We start from the raw sequence: 19,843 nt of genomic DNA, 5'->3' as shown, positions 1-19,843 counted from the left end.
CTGTGTGAAGTTTGCATTTGTCAGTTTTCCATGTGCACTTTGAATTCCTCCCTTGTTAAAAAAAATATGCATGTTAGGCTAATTGGACAATAATATTATAAAAAATGACGGACTGCGGGTGTTTTTTTTTTAAGATCTAGGAATCATTGGATTTCTGCTTGAAAAGGCATTACATTAAAACATTTTTAGATTTTAAGAGGCTAGAGCACATACAGTATTTCGTATCAATAAAGAACAATCTTAAATCTAGAGTATATTATATTTTTCCTTGCATCTATTCTCATAAAAGTACATTCTATCTGAATTTATTAGTCTAATAAGAGCATTTGGCTTAAGCTATGCGAAATGAACAGCGTGCTTAAACTTAGACCTGACTCTTTTTTCTAGGACTCATTTTATTCTTCAAGTCACAAGAAAAATATTCTAGTTATAAGAATTACAGCCAAGCGTTATTTATTTATCAAAAGCTGAAAACCAGATTTTTTTACTAAAAACGCTACTAATACAGATATAAACATACTTTTTTTAGTATGAACTGTTCACAGTTATTGAGATCGGCCTGTACAGTACATATATGAATGGGCATACACATTTACTCAACACTTTAATGTAGCAAATACAATAGACGCAAACACAATATAACTGGTTAATAACATTAGTTTGTCTTTACAACTGGATTAAGCAAAACAACTAGTCACCCATTTCTAAAGAGAAAATAAATTATCTTGTAAACTTTTAGCTTCTATGTATTTACCATAGAACTTTGCTTCACACGGATCACAGGTGAGCTTGAGCCTATCCCAGCTAACTGTGGGCAAGAGGATGCTGGACTGAACATTGATATAAACTTATACATCACATTGTTAAAAATCACTAACCAATATTTACCAAAAAATGTCCCCAAACAGTAAAGTATTGTATGTCAGATGTTGTATCCAATTCGATAAAAACAGTTTTGCTTCAGTACACAGCCCAATATTTTGCAAAGAGCACCTTTTTTATTGTCTGTTTCACAACATAAAATAAGCTCGTAACTACTGTACATAATATATTTTTGCTATGTTCATTCATGGTCTGCTGCGGTATCCCCAGGACAGTTAGAAGAAAGATCTTCTTCATCTGGATAGAAAAAAACATGTCCGCCAACAATAGGTGAAAATAACTACAAGTGTATTATTAGCTTACCATTAAAGGTAGTTCCACACCATATGCAGTAAAAATGGATTCCTCTTAAATATGAAGTCAAAATCTGTAGTTGGTCAAAGGACTGAAAGAAATAATAATCTGAATTAATGAGTTATTTTTTGTAACCTCAGACAGTACAAGCATTATTAACTCTCCTGTATTGTTTGATACGAAACCCTTCAATCAATCAATCAATGTTTATTTATATAGCCCCAAATCACAAATGTCTCAAAGGACTGCACAAATCATTACGACTACAACATCCTCGGAACCATAACACATACAGGCAGGTGAACAGGCCGCATGTGACGTTTGTGGGTTTTGGTCCCTCACTTAACTCACATAACAACAATTATATGCTGTAGTGAAAAACTAATTATGTGATGTGTCATATTGGAGTTGTATGCATGTTCGGAATAAACTAACACCATAATCATAACAGTCACCTTTACTGCTCCATATTATCATATTGGATTGAATACTGCACAAAATATATGGTTGGTAATTATTTTACAATAATATATAAATACTAACCGTTAATTCCACAATATCTTCCTCCCTGGCTTCCTCCTCCGCTTCCTCCTCCTCTTGAAGACCATCAACCTCTTCTTCATTTTCAACTTTTGGCCAATACCATTCTTCCCGAGGGACTGTGATGCACTGAAATTAAAGGAAACATTGTCAAAATAATTTACAAACTGAAAGGCGCAATAGTTGCTTCCAAACAATCATCTGTCATTTTTCTGTACTGGTGGATTATGTCAATAATTGCCAATATGATTTTGTGCTACAACCAAACATTGTCCAACCTTTTGAGAATCCAAATGCTCACAAGCTCGCTGACTTCTTCTGAGGTCCCCTTCAATCTTTCGCTCCTCTCTCTCAGTCCTAACTCTCGACCTAGAGATGAGACATATTATAAAACATTGTGGGATGCCACAGTGCTCAAAGGCCAAGGAGTTTCTGTTTCAGTTTTTACCGAAAGTCTTCAAGGGACTTTATCTCATTCTTTTGTTTGGCCTGTACTTTTTTACGATAGTGCTCCAGTTCCTCCTCAGCTTTTCGCTTCTTTGCCTCTTCCATTCCAATGCCACCCCTGTCTATTTTTTAAAGGACACGAGTTATTTGTACAAATAATGAGCAGACGACACTTACACTGTATTTAGCGGAACAAAAACAATGTCTTACCAGTTTTAATATTGAGTGGAATCGGCTCTATTCTTCCCGCCCCTGAAAAAAAGCATACATATTATTATGAATACATGGAAAAAATACAATAGCATTTTCAAGATCAATAAGTAAAGAGAAAAAAAATCATGCCTTCTTTTCCAAGGCCTTGTCCAGCTTTGTAACCCATTTTCTTCAAAAGTGCAAATCCTTTATTCTCATTACTAATGGAGCTCTGTAAAGCTGCTTCACGACTTTCCTTTTCTTGCTCCTTGAAGGTTTTTTGACGGTTTTTAATGTTGCTCTCTTTGTGCTTTTCCTCACGTTTTAGGGCTTCTTGTACTCGCCTCACCTTGGAAACACCTGGTTTGACGTCTTGTCTGACATAGAATGGAAGTGTACAATATATTATAATAGCAAAAGGTGATTACAATTGATGCAAAAAATGCTGTACTTGCAGTAAACACACTGTTGTGTTTGGATATGAATACAACATTTAGAGTTGGTTTAAGGGAAATGTGAAATGTTCATTTATACAGTGCAATGCAGTGTGATAACAGTGATTTAGTAACACATTTTGGATTTGATTTACCGGTAATTAGAGTTTTAAAACACAGAGTAATGATCAACACATAGGTGTAAACATGCAAGATTGTAGCCAGTGGCTAATTTCCATATTTGGTCCCTGCCAAACACAAAAGAACATGACAGCACTAAACACCGGGACAATAAGGCTATATACAACAATATCAATCAATCAATCATTCATCCAGCCGTCCATTTATTACCGCTTATTCCCTTTGGGGTCGCGGGGGGCGCTGGTGCCTATCTCAGCTACAATCGGGCAGAAGGCGGCGTACACCCTGGACAAGTCGCCACCTCATCACAGGGCCAACACAGATAGACAGACAACATTCACACTCCCATTCACACACTAGGGCCAATTTTAGTGCTGCCAATCAACCTATCCCCAGGTGCATGTCTTTGAAGGTGGGAGGAAGCCGGAGTACCCGGAGGGAACCCACACATGCAAACTCCACACAGAAAGATCCCGAGCCTGGGATTGAACCCAGGACTACTCAGGACCTTCGTATTGTGAGGGAGACGCACTAACCCCTCTGCCACTGTGAAGCCCATCAATCAATCAATGTTTATTTATATAGCCCTAAATCACTAGTGTCTCAAAGGGCTGCACAAACCACAAAAAAAACAATAATAATATAAAGTACAGTAGATAAACAAATTAAACATCCATCCATCCATCTTCTTCCACTTATCCGAGGTCGGGTCGCGGGGGCAGCAGCCTAAGCAGGGAAGCCCAGACTTCCCTCTCCCCAGCCACTTCGTCTAGCTTTTCCCGGGGGATCCCGAGGCGTCCTTAGGCCAGCCGGATGACATAGTCTTCCCAACGTGTCCTGGGTCTTTCCCGTGGCCTCCTACCGGTTAGACGTGCCCTAAACAACTCCCTTGGGAGGCGTTCGGGTGGCATCCTGACCAGATGCCAGAACCACCTCATCTGGCTCCTCTCGATGTGGACGAGCAGCGGCTTCACTTTGAGTTCCTCCCGGATGGCAGACCTTCTCACCCTATCTCTAAGGGAGAGCCCCGCCACACGGCGGAGGAAACTCATTTCGGCCGTTTGTACCTTTGATCTAATCCTTTCGGTCCCGACCCAAAGATCATGACCATAGGTGAGGATGGGAACGTAGATCGACCAGTAAATTGAGAGCTTTGGCTTTCGGCTCAGCTCCTTCTTCACCACAACGGATCGGTACAACGTCCGCATTACTGAAGACGCCGCACCGATCCGCCTGTCGATCTCACGATCCACTCCTCCCCCACTCGTGAACAAGACTCCTGGGTACTTGAACTCCTCCACTTGGGGCAGGGTCTCCTCCCCAACCCGTAGATGGCACTCCACCCTTTTCCGGGTCAGAACCATGGATTCGGACTTGGAGGTGCTGATTCTCATTCCGGTCGCTTCAAATTAAACAATAAACCATATTACTGATGACAGCCCAGCAATTAAATTACCATAGAAAGTTGGATTTAAGAGCTCAAATGTTTAAGTGCTCAAGTGTTTTAAAGTTAAGATGTATAAGAGGAGAATTGCACATTACATGTACAAGACGCTAATTCACAAGTTTGTAAAGTGCTGGTATAAACTACACATTGCACTAATTTTGCACAAACGGGCGTGTGTGTTTATAGGTATTATTGCACATTTTCGCATACACAGTTGTGTTGATGATTACCATGAATTGATTAACGTGGACTCCGACTTAAACAAGTTGAAAAACTTATTTGGGTGTTACCATTTAGTGGTCACTTGTACGGAATATGTACTGTACTGTGCAATCTACTAATAAAAGTTTCAATCAATCAATGTACTATTTCAAAGCATTTGCACACATAACAAAATGTATATGTAAGCAGACAGGGTCACAATATTACATCAATGTGATAAAACAACACTAGATCCCACAATATTTCAGAATGCTCACAAAATAGTAACGTCGACAGTAATTGTTTTCAATACATCCAATTTTCTACCGCTTGTCCCTCTCGGGGTTGCATATATTGTTAATAAAAAAACGCTTACATTTGATTGAGGAAAGCATCGGACATATAATCGTCTTCCTCGTCGGACATTATTGAAATGAAAACGAGCAAATGAAAAACTGAAAGCTATGGTTGTTCTACAATGTTTTCGTTCGTCGACAATAACTTCCGACGAGCTACAAATTACACTTAGGGTTCCTAGCTTCCTATTCGTCTTGTTGCAGTTGTTAAAAAAAACACGTACGGCAGTGATTCATAATATATTAAAAACAACCTTATAGCTCTATTTTTTTTAATTTGTTTTGAGAATTATTGGAATTCAGATTATTCAATACCGGACACGTGTTAATGCGACACCATGTACTCTCGTCTAAACAGGTTATCTGGACACAAGATGAATAACTTGGTTAGCTCATGTTTGTGAAGCTGTTGACTGAAACAAATGAGTGTCTACTCTTGCAACAAAGTGTATAATATTAGGTGGTATCATTTAACCTGTGTCTGGATTTGGCGAAGCGGAGTTTTTCCTCGCAAGGACTCGCTAGCTTAAGGCTGCTAAGAAGCTAGCTGTTCAAACAGCTGGGATAAGCTGTCAACGCACAACAGGAGCGTCTGGCGGGTTAAATACACACGGTAAGTAATGTAACGTAATATACTTGTTATTTCAGTTACATGATTAATAATGATACACGTAACGCTGTGTGGCCACTATCATGTTTTGATTATTCAATACAGAGCATCCTAGCAATGGAGTTGGCTCACAGTCTCCTGCTGAATGAAGAAGCTTTGGCCCAGATAACCGAAGCAAAAAGGCCTGTTTTCATTTTCGAATGGCTTCGGTTTTTGGATAAAGTCCTCGTGGCGGCAAATAAGGTGAAATTGCATGGTAGTTTCTGCAGCTGTCATGAGATGGTAACCAGCTAAGAACGTTTTTATATTTGCACGGCAGGTGGATGTGAAGGAAAAGCAGAAGAAGCTTGTGGATCAATTGACCGGACTGATCAGCAGTGCTCCAGGTCCACCTACGAGAAAACTGCTTGCCAAAAACCTTGCCACCCTCTACAGCATTGGCGACACTTTCACTGTTTTCCAGACGCTGGATAAATGCAATGATATCATCAAAAGCAAGGATGACACACCTGCCTACTTGCCCACAAAACTGTAAGATGAAGTTCAATTACTGCAGTGGTTTTGATATTGAAGTGTAATTCTGGTCTTGTCGTGAGACGACGTGGATGCGTGGTTGGATCAAAACAGACGTCAGAGACTCTTTGCTGAACCAAAAGTTGATTTATTACAAACCCGGGCCGTTTCCATATGAGTTGGGAAATTGTGTTAGATGTAAATATAAACTGAATACAATGATTTGTAAATCATTTTTAACCCGTATTCAATTGAATACACTACAAAGACAAGATATTTGATGTTCAAACTCATAAACTTTATTTTTTGTTGTTTCAAATAATAATTAACTTAGAATTTCATGGCTGCAACACGTGCTAAAGTAGTTGGGAAAGGGCATGTTCACCACTATGTTACATCACCTTTTCTTTTAACAACACTCAATAAACTGAGGAAGGTAGGTAGGTCTTTATTTTCATTGCAACAAGTACAAAGAAACGTTGTTTTCAGCACAAACCTGTTCAAGATTAGACAAACAAACAGTGTACAGGGTTACAGAACAAGAATGCTGATGGGTCGCCATAAGGCACCCCGTAAAAGATGGGAAAAAGGTAAACGGTGGGGAAGGATGAGTAAAAAAAATACAATCCAGACTGGGCTCCTAAGGGGGCCCAGTTCGGAGTGAGAAAAAAAACCTCCATTGCAAAGTACATATACATATTACACCTTACATCCCGAGATATTTAGTAACAGAGGGAAAGTAGTTCAAGGTCATGGTGGTAGGTCGTAGCTCTCAGGCGCTGACCATCCATTCATCACCCCTATGGGATTTGCGTCGAGGGCGTTGGATTAGGTGGCCAGGGGGGTGTACGTGTGGCGTATATATTTTTGTGGATGTGTGTGTTTGTGTATATAAGCCCATAGTGTGTCTCTGTTCCGCGGCCTTGATGTATTTTCCGTCGCTAGTCCAAAGTTCACAACAACAGGTGTGTGTCCATGAGAGACAAAAAAGACAGTTTGTTGTGTCTTCGTTGCAGCGATCTTCGGGAGAGTCTCGAAGCCAGGGAAACAATCCAAGTTAAAATGATTTGTATGCGAGTGAAAATAAAAATTTGCTTTTCACTCTAAAATTGTCTATGACTGGTCCTCAAAACCTGCGGGGTAGACAGTCCGATGAAATCCACAGTTCTTCCCGCATCCTCCAATCATTTGTGACAGCTTTGGGGTACTTTGAAGACTGCCAGTAACTTCCAATTTGTCGACAAACCAGAGCAACGCTTACTCCAATCAGCAGATGTCCTGTTGTCATAATTCCGAATAGGTGGATATCTTCACGTCCTCGACAGAAATGGGTCGCCAGGCACGCGGCCCCCCTTCTTCTCCCAAGAGTCCGTCGTGTGTCCAGCAAGAACCGCTTCGTGACGACAGCAGGTTACCCCAAACCCAAGATCTTGTCAATTTTGTTGAGGCCAGTTAAATAGTTCCAATGTTTAGATTTGGAGAGCATTGCAAAAAAGAGGCAACAAGAAAGTTAAGACGAGACAAAACAAAGAAACAAGCAGGAGAGGAAAGGGGAGCGTCCACCCTCGGTGAGTGCCAGAGAGAAAATAAACTAATTGTTGAAGCTTTGAAAGTGGAATTCTTTCCCATTTTTGTTTTATGTAGAGCTTCAGTCATTCAACAGTCCGGGGTTTCCGCTGTCGTATTTTACGCTTCATAATGCGCCCCACATTTTCGATGGGAGACAGGTCTGGACTGCAGGCGGCCCAGGAAAGTACCCGCACTCTTTTTTTTTACAAAGCCACGCTGTTGTAAGACGTGCTGAATGTGGCTTGGCATTGTCTTGCTGAAATAGGCAGGGGCGTCCATGAAAAAGACGGCGCTTAGATGGCAGCATATGTTGTTCCAAAACCTGTATGTACCTTTCAGCATTAATGGTGCCTTCACAGATGTGTAAGTTACCCATGCCTTGGGCACTAATGCACCCCCATACCATCACAGATGCAGGCTTTTGAACTTTGCGTCGATAACAGTTTTAATGGTTTGCTTCCCCTTTGGTCCAGAAGACACAATGTCGAATATTTCCAAAAACAGTTAGAAATGTGGACTCGTCAGACCACAGAACACATTTCCACTTTGCCTCAGTCCATCTTAGATGATCTCGGGCCCAGAAAAGCCGGCGGCGTCTCTGAATGTTATTGATAAATGGCTTTCGCTTTGCATAGCAGAGCTTTAACTTGCACTTAAGATGTAGCGACAAACTGTATTTAGTGACAGTGGTTTTCTGAAATGTTCCTGAGCCCATGTGGTGATGTCCTTTAGAGATTGATGTCGGTTTTTTATACAGTGCCGTCTGAGGGATCGAAGGTCACGGTCATTCAATGTTGGTTTCCGGCCATTCCGCTTACGTGGAGTGGTTTCTCCAGATTCTCTGAACCTTTTGATGATTTTATGAACCATAGATGTTCAAATCCTTAAATTTCTTGCAATTGCAGTTTGAGAAGCGTTGTTCTTAAACTGTTTGACAAAGGGGTGTACCTCGCCCCATCCTTTCTCGTGAAAGACTGTGTATTTTTTGGGAAGCTGTTTTTATACCCAATCATGGCACCCACCTGTTCCCAATTAGCCTGCACACCTGTGGGATGTTCCAAATAAGTGTTTGATGAGCAATCCTCAACTTTATCGGTATTTATTGCCACCTTTCCCAACTTCTTTGTCACGTGTTGCTGGCCTCAAATTCTAGAGTTAATGATTATTTGCAAAAAAAAAAACTGTTAAACAATTTGAACATCAGATATGTTGTCTATGTAGCATATTCAACTGAATATGGGTTGAAAATGATTTGCAAATCATTGTATTCTGTTTATATTTACATCTAAAACGTCAGTTTATATATTCCTTCTTTGTATGGCTGGGTGTGGGCTAAGTCTCAACAGCACCACCTGACCATAAAAGTAGATGTTCTTGTGTAAGTGTCTGGAAAACAACTGCTTTAAGTCATAACTTAAAGGTTGGTGTTTGAATTAGACAGGTAGTCTCCTACCAAGGATATAGCTATCCCTTTTGCATTCCGAAGTCCCAATTAGGGCTTCTTTCCTATGAGCAGTGATCCAATTCACCTGTGAACATCAAACTAAGGGGCCTTATCTTATCATGTGCTCAAACTGAAATTCCACTCTATACTCAAACTTGAAGGTTTGCTTTCTCCAAGATGAATATGAACATTCACCATATGTAGAACATAATATGAGTTAACTAACACACTTCAATACATTATCCCTTGCATTTCTGCAGTTCCAGTAATATACCATGTTTCTCTATTCAAGGGATTTCGTCATTAAGACAAATGTTACTCTGCAAAAGGATGGTTCGCATTTTAATGGGGGATTAAGTGTACATGAAGAGATAATGCTCTGGCAGACACTAATGCAGTCTAATAATTATTGCATGGTCATGTAACACTCTTTGCCGATCAAGTCATTTTTATTTCCTTATGGGAGAATTTAACATAAATAGTGCCACTCTGCATACATGTAGCTCAACTTCCCTTAGCTGTGCATCCGGAAAGTATTCACAGCACTTAATCTTGAAGCTCCCAATGAGCACAGGGGCCTGCAAAATTATTTAATGGAAAAAATGTTAGGAACCATCAGGACTGATGCGATTAGAGGAAAAGGACCCGAGTCAGAGAGGGGATCAAGAACTTGATGGCGACTCTGTTGAGCTACAGCATTGAGGAGAACTTATCAGAAGGACAACCATCTCTGCAGCAATCATTCAGGATTTTAACGTCAAGTGGCCAAACGTCAGCCGTTTCTTAGTAAACGTTTGCCAAAATGCACCTAAAAGACTCTCAGACCACGATTAAGAAAATTCTCTGGTCTGATGAGACAAAGATTGAACTTTTTTGGCATAAATGCGAGGCGTTATGTTTGGAGGAAACCAGGCAACGCTCATCACCAGTCCAATATTATTATTATTGTCTATTGTGAGCAAACTGTGGTGCTGAATTTCCCCCAGGGATCAATAAAGTACTTTCTATTGTATTCTTTGTATCTATTACCGTCCCTAGAGTGAAGCATGGTGGTGGCAGTATAATGCTGTGGGTATGTTTTTCAGCAGCAGGAAACTGGGAGAATAGTCAGGATAGAGGAAAAGATGAATGCAGCAATGTACATAGACATCCTGGGTAAAAAAAAATGCTTACCATCCAACCTTATGAGGTGCTGCAAAGAGGAATGGGCAAAACTGCCCTAAGATCGGTGTGCCAAGCTTGTGGCGTGGTATTCAAAAGATAATTGAGGCTGTAATTTCTGCCAAAGGTGCATTAACAAAGTATTGAGCCAAGGTTGTGAATACCTATGTGCATGTGATTTGTTAGTTTAAAAGAAAAAACATTTATTTAAAAAAAGTTCCAAAAATGTTTTCCCATTATCATTATGGAGTATTGTCTGCAGATTTTTTAGGACAAAATTGTATTTATTCCACTTTTGAATAAGACTGTAACATAACAAATTGTGGAAAAGGTGAAGCGCTGTGAATACTTTCTGGATGCCCTGTATATTCTTCTTGGTGAGACAGAACCAGCAGGGACCACACTCCATTTTGCCTAATTTTCGTCAAGACTTGATCTACTTGATCGCACACGATCGACCAACAGATTATTATGCCCATGCCTAGTCTGGGTTACCCACTTCCGCTATGGTAAAATAATGTTGAGCCAGGAGCTTTCAGATTATCTCTATAGGGTGGTCTTTTAGCATATTGACTCTAATAAAAAAGTTATGTCATGAATGTAATAATGTATAATGCTTTGTGATTATTCCCCAAATCATGAACATAATCTGATTATTTTTTTATTTTAGAGCCGCAGTGGCATGTGTTGGTGCTTTTTATGAGAAGATGGGGAGGATGCTTGGAAGCTCCTTTCCAGACACTATTAATAATCTTTTGAAGGCATTAAAGAGTGCAGAGGTACAGTATGACATCTTAATAAAGTCATGACAACAGGCATTCATCTTGAGTGTTTTGGAACTCAGTAAATGCCTGCATTCTTCAGAATATGATGCATATATGTCCGTTCTCATAATTCTTCTGCTTTATGCAGTCCCAAGGCAGAGGAGAGATACTCCTCAGTCTGCAGAAGGTGCTAAATGGACTAGGTGGAGCTGCAGCTTCATGTCACAGGGACATCTACAAGAATGCCCGCTCTTTACTCACAGACAGGTCCATGGCTGTGCGTTGTGCAGTGGCAAAGGTGAACCGTGCACAGTATAAGCATCATACAACTATATAATGTCAACAGCTCTCCCAACGGCATGGCGCGGTTGGGAGAGTGGCCGTGCCAGCAACCTGAGGGTTCCTGGTTCAATCCACACCTACTACCAACCTCGTCACTTCTGTTGTGTCCTTGAGCAAGACACCTGACCCTCGCTCCTGATGGATCGTGGTTAGGGCCTTGCATGGCAGCTCCCGCCATCAGTGTGTGAATGGATGAATGTGGAAATAGTGTCAAAGCGCTTTGAGTACCTTGAAGGTAGAAAAAAGAGATGTATAATGTAAAGCACATTGAGTATTGTTGTAGGTATGGTAAGGCCTTATATAGGTATTGTAAGACCCTATATACAGTCGATACATACCATTTACCTTGTATATAATATAGAATATCCATCCATCCATTTCCTACCATTTGTCCCTTTTGGGGACGCGGGGGTTGCTGGAGCCTATCTCAGCTGCATTCGGGTCGAAGGCGGCGTACACCCTGGACAAGTTGACTGTGTTGACTAAGCAAAAGAGACACATGCTGTAACTACTGCTAACATGACTCCATTGTGATTTCATGTGCTTTTGCAGTGTCTGTCCGAACTGCAGAACGAGGCAGTATTCATGTGGACCACAGAACTGGAGAACATGGCCACACTGTGTTTTAAGGCCCTGGAAGGCTCCAACTATGGTGTTCGGGTTGCTGTGGCCAAACTGCTTGGGACTGTCATGGCCACAGCTCTGATGCCCAAACAAGCTGCTGGTACTATACTTTATACATTGATAAGTACAGTCACGCTTACTGCAAATGCTCCAGTTCATGCCTACATTCAGTTAGCAACCCTAAAGTCGCTGGGTGCGTGGTCTCCAAAAGCAAATAACTGCCGGCGTCGCATATTAGTGCCGTCAAAAGCATTGACATTAAAGGCCTACTGAAATGGGATTCTCTTATTTAAACGGGGATAGCAGGTCCATTCTATGTGTCATACTTGATCATTTCGCAATATTGCCATATTTTTGCTGAAAGGATTTAGTAGAGAACATTGACGATAAAGTTCGCAACTTTTGGTGCTGATAAAAAAGCCTTGCCTTTACCGGAAGTCGCAGACGATGACGTCACAAGGGTGAGGGCTCCTCACATCCTCACATTGTTTTTAATGGGAGCCTCCAGCAGCAAGAGCTAGTCGGACCGAGAAAACAACAATTTCCCCATCAATTTGAGCAAGGATGAAAGATTCGTGGATGATGATATTGATAACGAAGGACTAAAAAAAATAAATAAATAGCGACGGCTCCGGGCGGCAGCAGTGTGAGCGTTTCAGATGTAATTAGACACATTTACTAGGATAATTCTGGAAGATCCTTTATCTGCTTATTGTTTTAATAGTGTTTTAGTGAGATTGTAAAGACATACCTCGAGGTCGGATGGCTGCGGTGAACACGCAGTGTCTCAGAGAGAAGCCGAGGAGCCAAGCTCACAGCTGTCTTTTAAACAGCTACTGCGGGAGGACGAACAATCCAATTATGTCTCCGGTAAGATATGTATCGCAATTTTCCCATCCAAAACATGCTGGTTGACATACAGAAACATGTTCGCTTGACCGCTCTGTGTTAAAAACAAAGAAACACCGGCTGTGTCTCGGTGCTAAAGACAGCTGCAGTACACCGCTTTCCACCAACAGCATTGTTCTTTATAGTCTCCATTATTAATTGAACAAATTGCAAAAGATTCAGCAACACAGATGTCCAAAATACTGTGTAATTATGCGATTAAAGCAGACTACTTTGAGCCGTGAGTGGTGCTGCGCTAATATTTCCTGACAATCCGTGACGCCACACGCATGCGTCATCATTCCGCGACGTTTTTAACAGGATACCTCGTGGGAAATTTAAAATTGCAATTTAGTAAACTAAACCGGCCGTACTGGCATGTGTTGCAATGTTAATATTTCATCATTGATATATAAACTATCAGACTGCGTGGTCGGTAGTGGTGGGTTTCAGTAGGCCTTTAAGAGATGTGTTCTGCGCCCTTTGTAACAAACTTTGGCCTAACCTTATATAAAACTGAGGCAATTAGTATTGCAGCGACAAACTTTCTTTTAATCGGTGCACATCCAGTTTAAAATAGCATCTTAAAGCAAAACATGAAAGTGGGGGTGGCGTCGCTAGCATGAATGCTACATGGACAGTGAACAGAGAAGAACAAACTATGCTGCCTGAGTTTATCTGCGTTTACCACAGATAATGTTTTTTTCGAAATGGACAGCCACCGCATGTAGGACAACATCACGGAAGACCAAGTGCTGCAAGATATTCTTCTTGTCGACAACTAACGCCAACTAATTAGAGGTACTTTGTATGAAAAAGAGATCAGCGCTGTCATTCGAAAAGGTAAATAAGAATGTTTGTGCAACCCAGGGTTTGTAATTAGATGAAGCCCAGCAAAAAAGACAGACCGTTACAAGGGAATCGAGAGGCACGTTCTTTAATGACAACCGTCACGTCTCTCGTCAACACACGTCAAGGCACCTTTTCCCATTCACACACACTTCACAACAATGAAGTGACAAGTCACATCTGGTCCCACAGTGCCAAAAAAATATTAAAAATGGCTTTATTGGTTAAAACAATTGGTTAAACCAAGGAAGAGTAAGTGCAGATGTAAATGGTGCGCTGTATAAAGTTGTCCTTAGTACATTATCTATTAAAATACTGTACATCTCTACATAGTTTGCTAGATTATTGAAAATACTTTCAAAATGTGTAATTCTTACTATAATTACTGTGACCAAGTGTTGAGAAAATCAATGACTTGCAGTTCAGTGAAACATCTAAAAAAACATTCCTTTATGACATTCTGACTACCAATTTGCATTTGTATCCAAATATTAAGCAAATTGTATTTATGCAATCAAATAACCTGATATTAATAATAATTGATCACTGTTCAAAAGTGTGATTAATCTCTTTAAAACATAATCAATTGAGATCCCTAATTTTATTATTATTATTATTATTATGTTCTGGGGTTAAGCCCCGTGTCTTTAAAAACTAGTGACACCTGTTTCTAACTTTAATCAAGGGTTATTGAACACACCACAGTTAAAACTTATTCATACCTTTCTTGTATGCTGCCACAGATATTATATTTCAGCTACCTTTTATGACCCCATTCTTGTTCCAAAATGCTGGGGCTTAAATGTGAGCTGTAATGCCGTGCAACCTCTGTGTTGAGTGATAGTAGCTTTGCCACTATCCAAGGGGAATTAACCATTTTGTTTTATTTAATAGGGAGTAGAGGTAGTCTTAGACATTTTTAATTTGATTTAAACAACCTTATTATTGAGTTTTCACATCAACATTTATTCATCCAAACATTTAGTATGTGGTTTTCTTATAACTTTGATATTGAAATGACTGAAAAATAAGTATTTAAACTTTACAAAAGCCTAAGAGCCCCCTCCACTTTGACCCCTATATCTACTTGGCTTTACCATGCACTTCAAAATGTTGGTTGTGCTACTCAGCTGTTGGTGGGAAACTCCTGTTACACATGCTGTACAGTTGTTTACAGTGAAATTATTCAGTGTTTATGGTGCCTTACTTGTATTACAACAACGGTTATGTTGCTGCTTCGTTACTTGCTAGTAAATGACCATGTGATAAAATAGAGCTATGGTTGCCTTTCCACTTTTTCATGCTCTCTAAATTAATGTTTAAGTTTAAAAAATGTCACTATATATATGGAAGAAACAGCCTTTGTTTTCACTTTTGGCTGCTTCTAATTAAATTTCTCTACAGTTTAGGCAAATAAACATCCTGGCTATCATTAATGCATTTATGGTAATCATGTTTCATATTTTGATGTTTTTTAGCTCACGGTTGGGACTTGTTATTGTTTTTTTCCAAGTTATGCGTCAGAATGTAAAACGGGCCACCCTTGAAGAAGTGCTGGAGTTAATGGCCACAGGCTTTCTGCGTGGTGGATCTGGTTTCTTGAAAAGCGGAGGGGAGATGTTGAAAGGCGGGGCTTCTGTCAGCAGAGAAGTCCGGGTGGGCGTCACACAGGTGAGCTAAATTCTCTACAACATATAACAGTTATGCATATCTTATACCGCCACCTGACATCCCTCCTTTTCCTCAGGCTTATGTTGTATTTGTGACGACACTCGGTGGTCAGTGGTTGGAGCGCAACTTTGCCACCTTCCTCTCCCATGTTTTGGACCTTGTGTCTCATCCAAGGGCCACCCAGACGCATGTCGAAGCGGTGTACTCGAGGCGTTGTGTCTCTTTCATGCTGCGTGCCACCCTGGGCAGCTTACTCGGTGAGAAGGCGCAGATTGCAGCCGGCAAAGAAATTTGCCAAGCCATCAGCAAGCAAATGAGGGCTGTAGGTAAGCAGGATCGGACTGATCGTTAGAGAAAAAAGTACTTCTCTGGAGTAATTCACTTTCTATTCAGCTTCTAAATATTTTGCATGGTTTGTGTCACATTATCACACAATGTTTTTGTCTTTGTCTGCTAATTTCGCTTCCTTTATGGATTTCAGCATTGTCATACTATCATAATTCATTACTAAATTGACACTTGATATGCTCATGCTTTTTTTTTTTTCATCATACCTTTTGGTGTCATTTGCCAGTGAGTTCTCTCTTTGTTAGATTACAAATTGTAACAGTCAGTGGCAGATCTACAGTAGTAACCCCCACTGAATACAAAAGCTGCACAGTCCACATTTATAGCAGTCACATGCCATTTGCCCTCATAGCATCAATAGATATTTGCATAATTTTTATTTTTTTTATTTTACTCTCGCCAAACATTCTTTCACAAAAAACATTGAAGTACTTAATTCCAAATTGACTGTTCTTAATCTTTGTTTTTGAACCTGTAAAATGTGCTGGAAAAAGTGGCTTTTTTGTTTTTATTTTATATTTTTATTTGATTTGAATTATCTTCACAGCCAAACAAAATAATAATAGTCCTTTTTTTAAATGTGGAAAATATTTTGAATTATATATTTTTTCACTTTTTTGCTCAAATTTCTAAATAATCCACAACACTAAACACAAATATCAAACATTTTATTTTTTGTTTTTAATTTTCACCGTTCTAAAGGCCTTTTGATCAGATTATGTCACATGTTTAAATTAGCAAAATAACTAAGAAGATGTCCAATATATGTTAGCTTTTTGTTTTGCGCCAATGACATTAATTCATTATGATGCCTTTCTCTTGAACCTGTTATTTCAGAAGCAGTTGTAAATGACCTCAATGGGGAGAACAAGACCGGGGCAGCTGATGTCTCGGCCAGCCAGCATGTTATGGTGTGTGCCTTAAAAGAGTTAGGTAGCATTGTTCAGAGTCTGAGTGCCACATCTTCACCTCTCATCCAGGAACCTTCTATAGGTAAGATACTGTACTTGTGTATATTATAATAGTCTTAGTACACAGCATTCCTAACAATTTCTTATACATAGGACTTCTTGAAACCGTGACCTCGGTGCTGCTACACCCCAGCATGGCGGCTCGTTTGGCTGCAGCATGGTGCCTGCGCTGCATTGCCATGGCACTGCCCTATCAGTTAACCCCGCTCTTGGACCGCTGCGCTGAGAGAATTAACAATCTGAAGAGTTCACCTGAGGCTGTGAGTGGGTACAGCTTTGCAATGGCAGCTCTTCTTGGAGGCGTACACCAGTGCCCTCTGGGAATACCGCACTCTAAGGGCAAGGTGTGTGGATAAACAGTTTAGACCTTTTAGATCACACTCCCATCTTGCAATTTTGTTCTGAATGTTCGACCTCATCAGGTTTAGATTCAAATATAGCTGCTTTACTGTAGTTGGTGGTGAGTATAGCTGAAGACCTCCTGAGGACAGCGGCTCAGAACAGCCGACTCTCCTTGCAGCGCACACAGGCTGGATGGTTGCTGCTTGGGGCACTCATGACATTGGGTGAGTTAAAACATCATCTCTTGCTGGAGTTTTTATTGGCAGTACCCATTTTCCTGTTTTTTTCTTTTATTATACGCAGGTCCTTCCTTGGTGCGTTATCACCTTCCAAAGATGTTATTACTCTGGAGAAATGTGTTCCCTCGCTCACAGAAGGAGCTGGAAGCAGAAAAGGCAAGGGGAGACTCCTTTACCTGGCAGGTGACCCTGGAAGGCCGAGCTGGAGCACTCTGTGGTAAACCAAGACACCTGCATTTCAGGCTGCCCAAATCTGCCAAACATTTTTATTACGACTCTTTTTGCCCAGAAATGAGGTCATACTACTCAGGGAAGATTTATGCCATTCCTAATCAGAGGTTCTCAAAGGAAATTTGATGGGATTCTTTTTTTAATATAAATGAATAGACAGACTTGGCACCCTTGCTTACTCAACAGTTATGCATGTGAAAAAGTCTAGTCAAAAGAAAAGTCAGTGGTTTTTGTGATTGCTCCTCCTGCAAGCTGGTAAATGATAGTCAGTGAGGGTTCAGCTTTCAGCGGGTAGAACCAGGCCAATGGATCTCGCTTGTACTAGCTGGCCAAGCTTGCTTGGGGACGGGGAGAAAAAGTAAAACATTTTTTTTTTTTTAAGAAAGGGAGTCCTATGATGATTTTCATATACATTTAAAACTCCTCATTGTGGTCTAGATCAGTGTTTCTTAACCATAGGGCGAGCGCGACATTCCAGGACTTAAAAAAACTGTCTGTTTCTCAGCTGTGGTCCGTATGGGCCGCAGCGGTACTCAGTTGTAATGCACTTGTCCACAACTTGCAGCAGCGATGACAATATCAAACAAATAAAAGAAACCTGGAGCTAAAGTCACAAGAAGTTTAAGGGTAAAAAATATAACTTATTAGTGATAATTTTGTATTTATGACTGTATGGGGACACATTTTTTTTGGGCGCACATAAATATGCTGAAATATGTATACGTTCCTATCTTCATGTGTGATTATTGAAATTAATCCAAATTCACACGTTTTGGTGTACATGATGCTACACAATGCAAAGAATAAACCACATGATGTTAGTGCATCATTTGAGGAAAATGTGTAAATTATATTAACACCCTGTAATTACATGTTAATATTATTGTTCATTTTTTCTTCTGATAGATTAAAAATGAAAAACAATGCATGTTATAACTCTGCCAGATTCAACTCCAACTATTTGACTGATAATTATTACCACCAAATAATGACAAATGAAGATCGAATATTATAAACTGCAACATGTACGTGTAAAAAAAACATAATTTGTACATTTTCAAAATTTTAAACAAAGAAAATAATCTAAACTTGTCTTTATTTTTAAGTTATCATGCCATGACTTTACCAGTGCGGCCCACTTGGGAATAGATTTTCCTCCTTGTGGCTCCTGAGCTAAAATAAGTTTGATACCCTTGGTCTTGATGATATGTATTTATATATGCTTTAGTGTAAAGCCTGTGTACATTTTGCTCCACACTTTTGTCAGAATTTTTTGGAGTCTGTCTACAATATGTTTGTTTTTAAAGCTTCTCCCTCTCTGGCTGAGAGTTTGACATAATGCCCAAAAAAGTATGTCCACCTCGCTGTGACGTCACAACGTAGCTGGACTGCAAAACCCCTGTGAAAAGAGGCATCCAAGACTGCTCACACCCAAATGCAAGCCATGAACCTTATAATTTGGTACTTTAACACTGTTTAACACAAGTAACCAACATTGTAACAACATTTATAAGTCAGAAAATAAATCATTTATAATAGGTCCCGTTTAAAAGCAATTGGTTCGCATGCTTGTATGAATTGAAATTGTGAAATCCATCCATCCATTTCTACCGCTTATTCCCTATGTATTTTTTTTGTGCAGCCCTACCTGCCTCTTTAAACATCACTCAATGTCAACCTGTTCTGATCACGTCCTTTCCTATTGTAGCCATGCGCAGTTTTGTGGCCCACTGTCCCGAGCTGCTGACAGAAGATGTTATTCGAAGGCTGATGACACCTGTTGAATGTGCTATGACTATGATATCTCAGTGAGTAGGATGACTTTCAATATGACAATCTTGAACATATAGTTAATGTTTCAAAAAATGATTGCCTCCTCAGTGTCCCTGCCATTATTAAAGTCCACGGTGCACATCTGAAAGCAAGTGCAGCAATGGTGAGACTAAGGCTCTACGACATTTTGGCTCTATTACCCCCTAAAACATACGAAGGTAAGACATTTTTATCTATGGTTAATCGGTGTGATGTCACCAATTCTGTTTAGGTAAACATAGAATGGGTCTTACTACTCACTTTAATTAGCAGGGAATGACTCATGAGTTGGAGAACAATTGAGACTGTAATAGTTCACTCTTAGTAAGAGATTGTGGTGCATCTGCTCAAGTGTGGGTTTCGATGATTGCCCGAGCAAGAATATTGTGTAACTGTTGCAAAACACTGGGCTTGCACAAAATAGTTGTTCCACATTCGAATCATGATTCAAAATCAATTTATCTATCCATTCTTATTCCCACTTGTCCCACTTGGGGTGCCAGGGGGGCTGAATAAATTTAAAAGACATTG

General features: G+C 40.1%; 2 protein-coding genes across 11 annotated transcripts in view; one reads left to right on the top strand and one right to left on the bottom strand.

Moving 5' to 3' along the window:
- Window positions 1-976: 976 nt before the first annotated feature.
- On the bottom strand, window positions 977-6,145 carry LOC133559161 (G patch domain-containing protein 11-like). 4 transcript variants are annotated; one of them, XM_061910619.1, is made up of 8 exons: window positions 6,054-6,145; window positions 2,506-2,732; window positions 2,374-2,415; window positions 2,165-2,285; window positions 1,995-2,085; window positions 1,720-1,845; window positions 1,186-1,267; window positions 977-1,119 (listed from the first exon to the last, which is right to left on the bottom strand). In XM_061910619.1, exons 2-8 carry the CDS (start codon window positions 2,540-2,542, stop codon window positions 1,064-1,066), a joined length of 555 nt encoding a protein of 184 aa, XP_061766603.1. In that variant the 5' UTR covers window positions 2,543-2,732; window positions 6,054-6,145; the 3' UTR covers window positions 977-1,063. The 4 variants fall into 4 exon arrangements, with proteins under 4 accessions (XP_061766603.1, XP_061766602.1, XP_061766600.1 ...); XM_061910618.1 differs by lacking the exon at window positions 6,054-6,145 and adding an exon at window positions 5,410-5,549; XM_061910616.1 differs by lacking the exon at window positions 6,054-6,145 and adding an exon at window positions 4,955-5,114.
- Window positions 5,116-19,843, top strand: part of LOC133559158 (HEAT repeat-containing protein 5B-like) — an 82,280-nt gene continuing 67,552 nt past the window's right edge. For 6 of the 7 annotated variants that reach the window (XM_061910611.1, XM_061910609.1, XM_061910608.1 and 3 more), the window contains exons 1-14: window positions 5,117-5,547; window positions 5,650-5,787; window positions 5,864-6,075; window positions 10,902-11,010; window positions 11,144-11,293; window positions 11,890-12,061; window positions 15,212-15,369; window positions 15,446-15,695; window positions 16,555-16,710; window positions 16,782-17,032; window positions 17,143-17,254; window positions 17,334-17,486; window positions 19,209-19,308; window positions 19,382-19,491. In XM_061910611.1, the coding sequence (XP_061766595.1) occupies window positions 5,662-5,787; window positions 5,864-6,075; window positions 10,902-11,010; window positions 11,144-11,293; window positions 11,890-12,061; window positions 15,212-15,369; window positions 15,446-15,695; window positions 16,555-16,710; window positions 16,782-17,032; window positions 17,143-17,254; window positions 17,334-17,486; window positions 19,209-19,308; window positions 19,382-19,491 (2,059 nt within the window). In that variant the 5' untranslated portion in view covers window positions 5,117-5,547; window positions 5,650-5,661. Of the gene's footprint in view, window positions 5,548-5,649; window positions 5,788-5,863; window positions 6,076-10,901; window positions 11,011-11,143; window positions 11,294-11,889; window positions 12,062-15,211; window positions 15,370-15,445; window positions 15,696-16,554; window positions 16,711-16,781; window positions 17,033-17,142; window positions 17,255-17,333; window positions 17,487-19,208; window positions 19,309-19,381; window positions 19,492-19,843 lie in introns of all 7 variants that reach the window. The other variant, XM_061910607.1, reaches the window with a different exon arrangement.

The sequence above is a fragment of the Nerophis ophidion genome, linkage group LG09, assembly GCF_033978795.1.
Source record: "Nerophis ophidion isolate RoL-2023_Sa linkage group LG09, RoL_Noph_v1.0, whole genome shotgun sequence".
NCBI lineage: Eukaryota > Metazoa > Chordata > Actinopteri > Syngnathiformes > Syngnathidae > Nerophis > Nerophis ophidion.
Note: the sequence above shows the minus strand (reverse complement) of the source record. Positions and strands in the feature narration are given on the sequence as shown.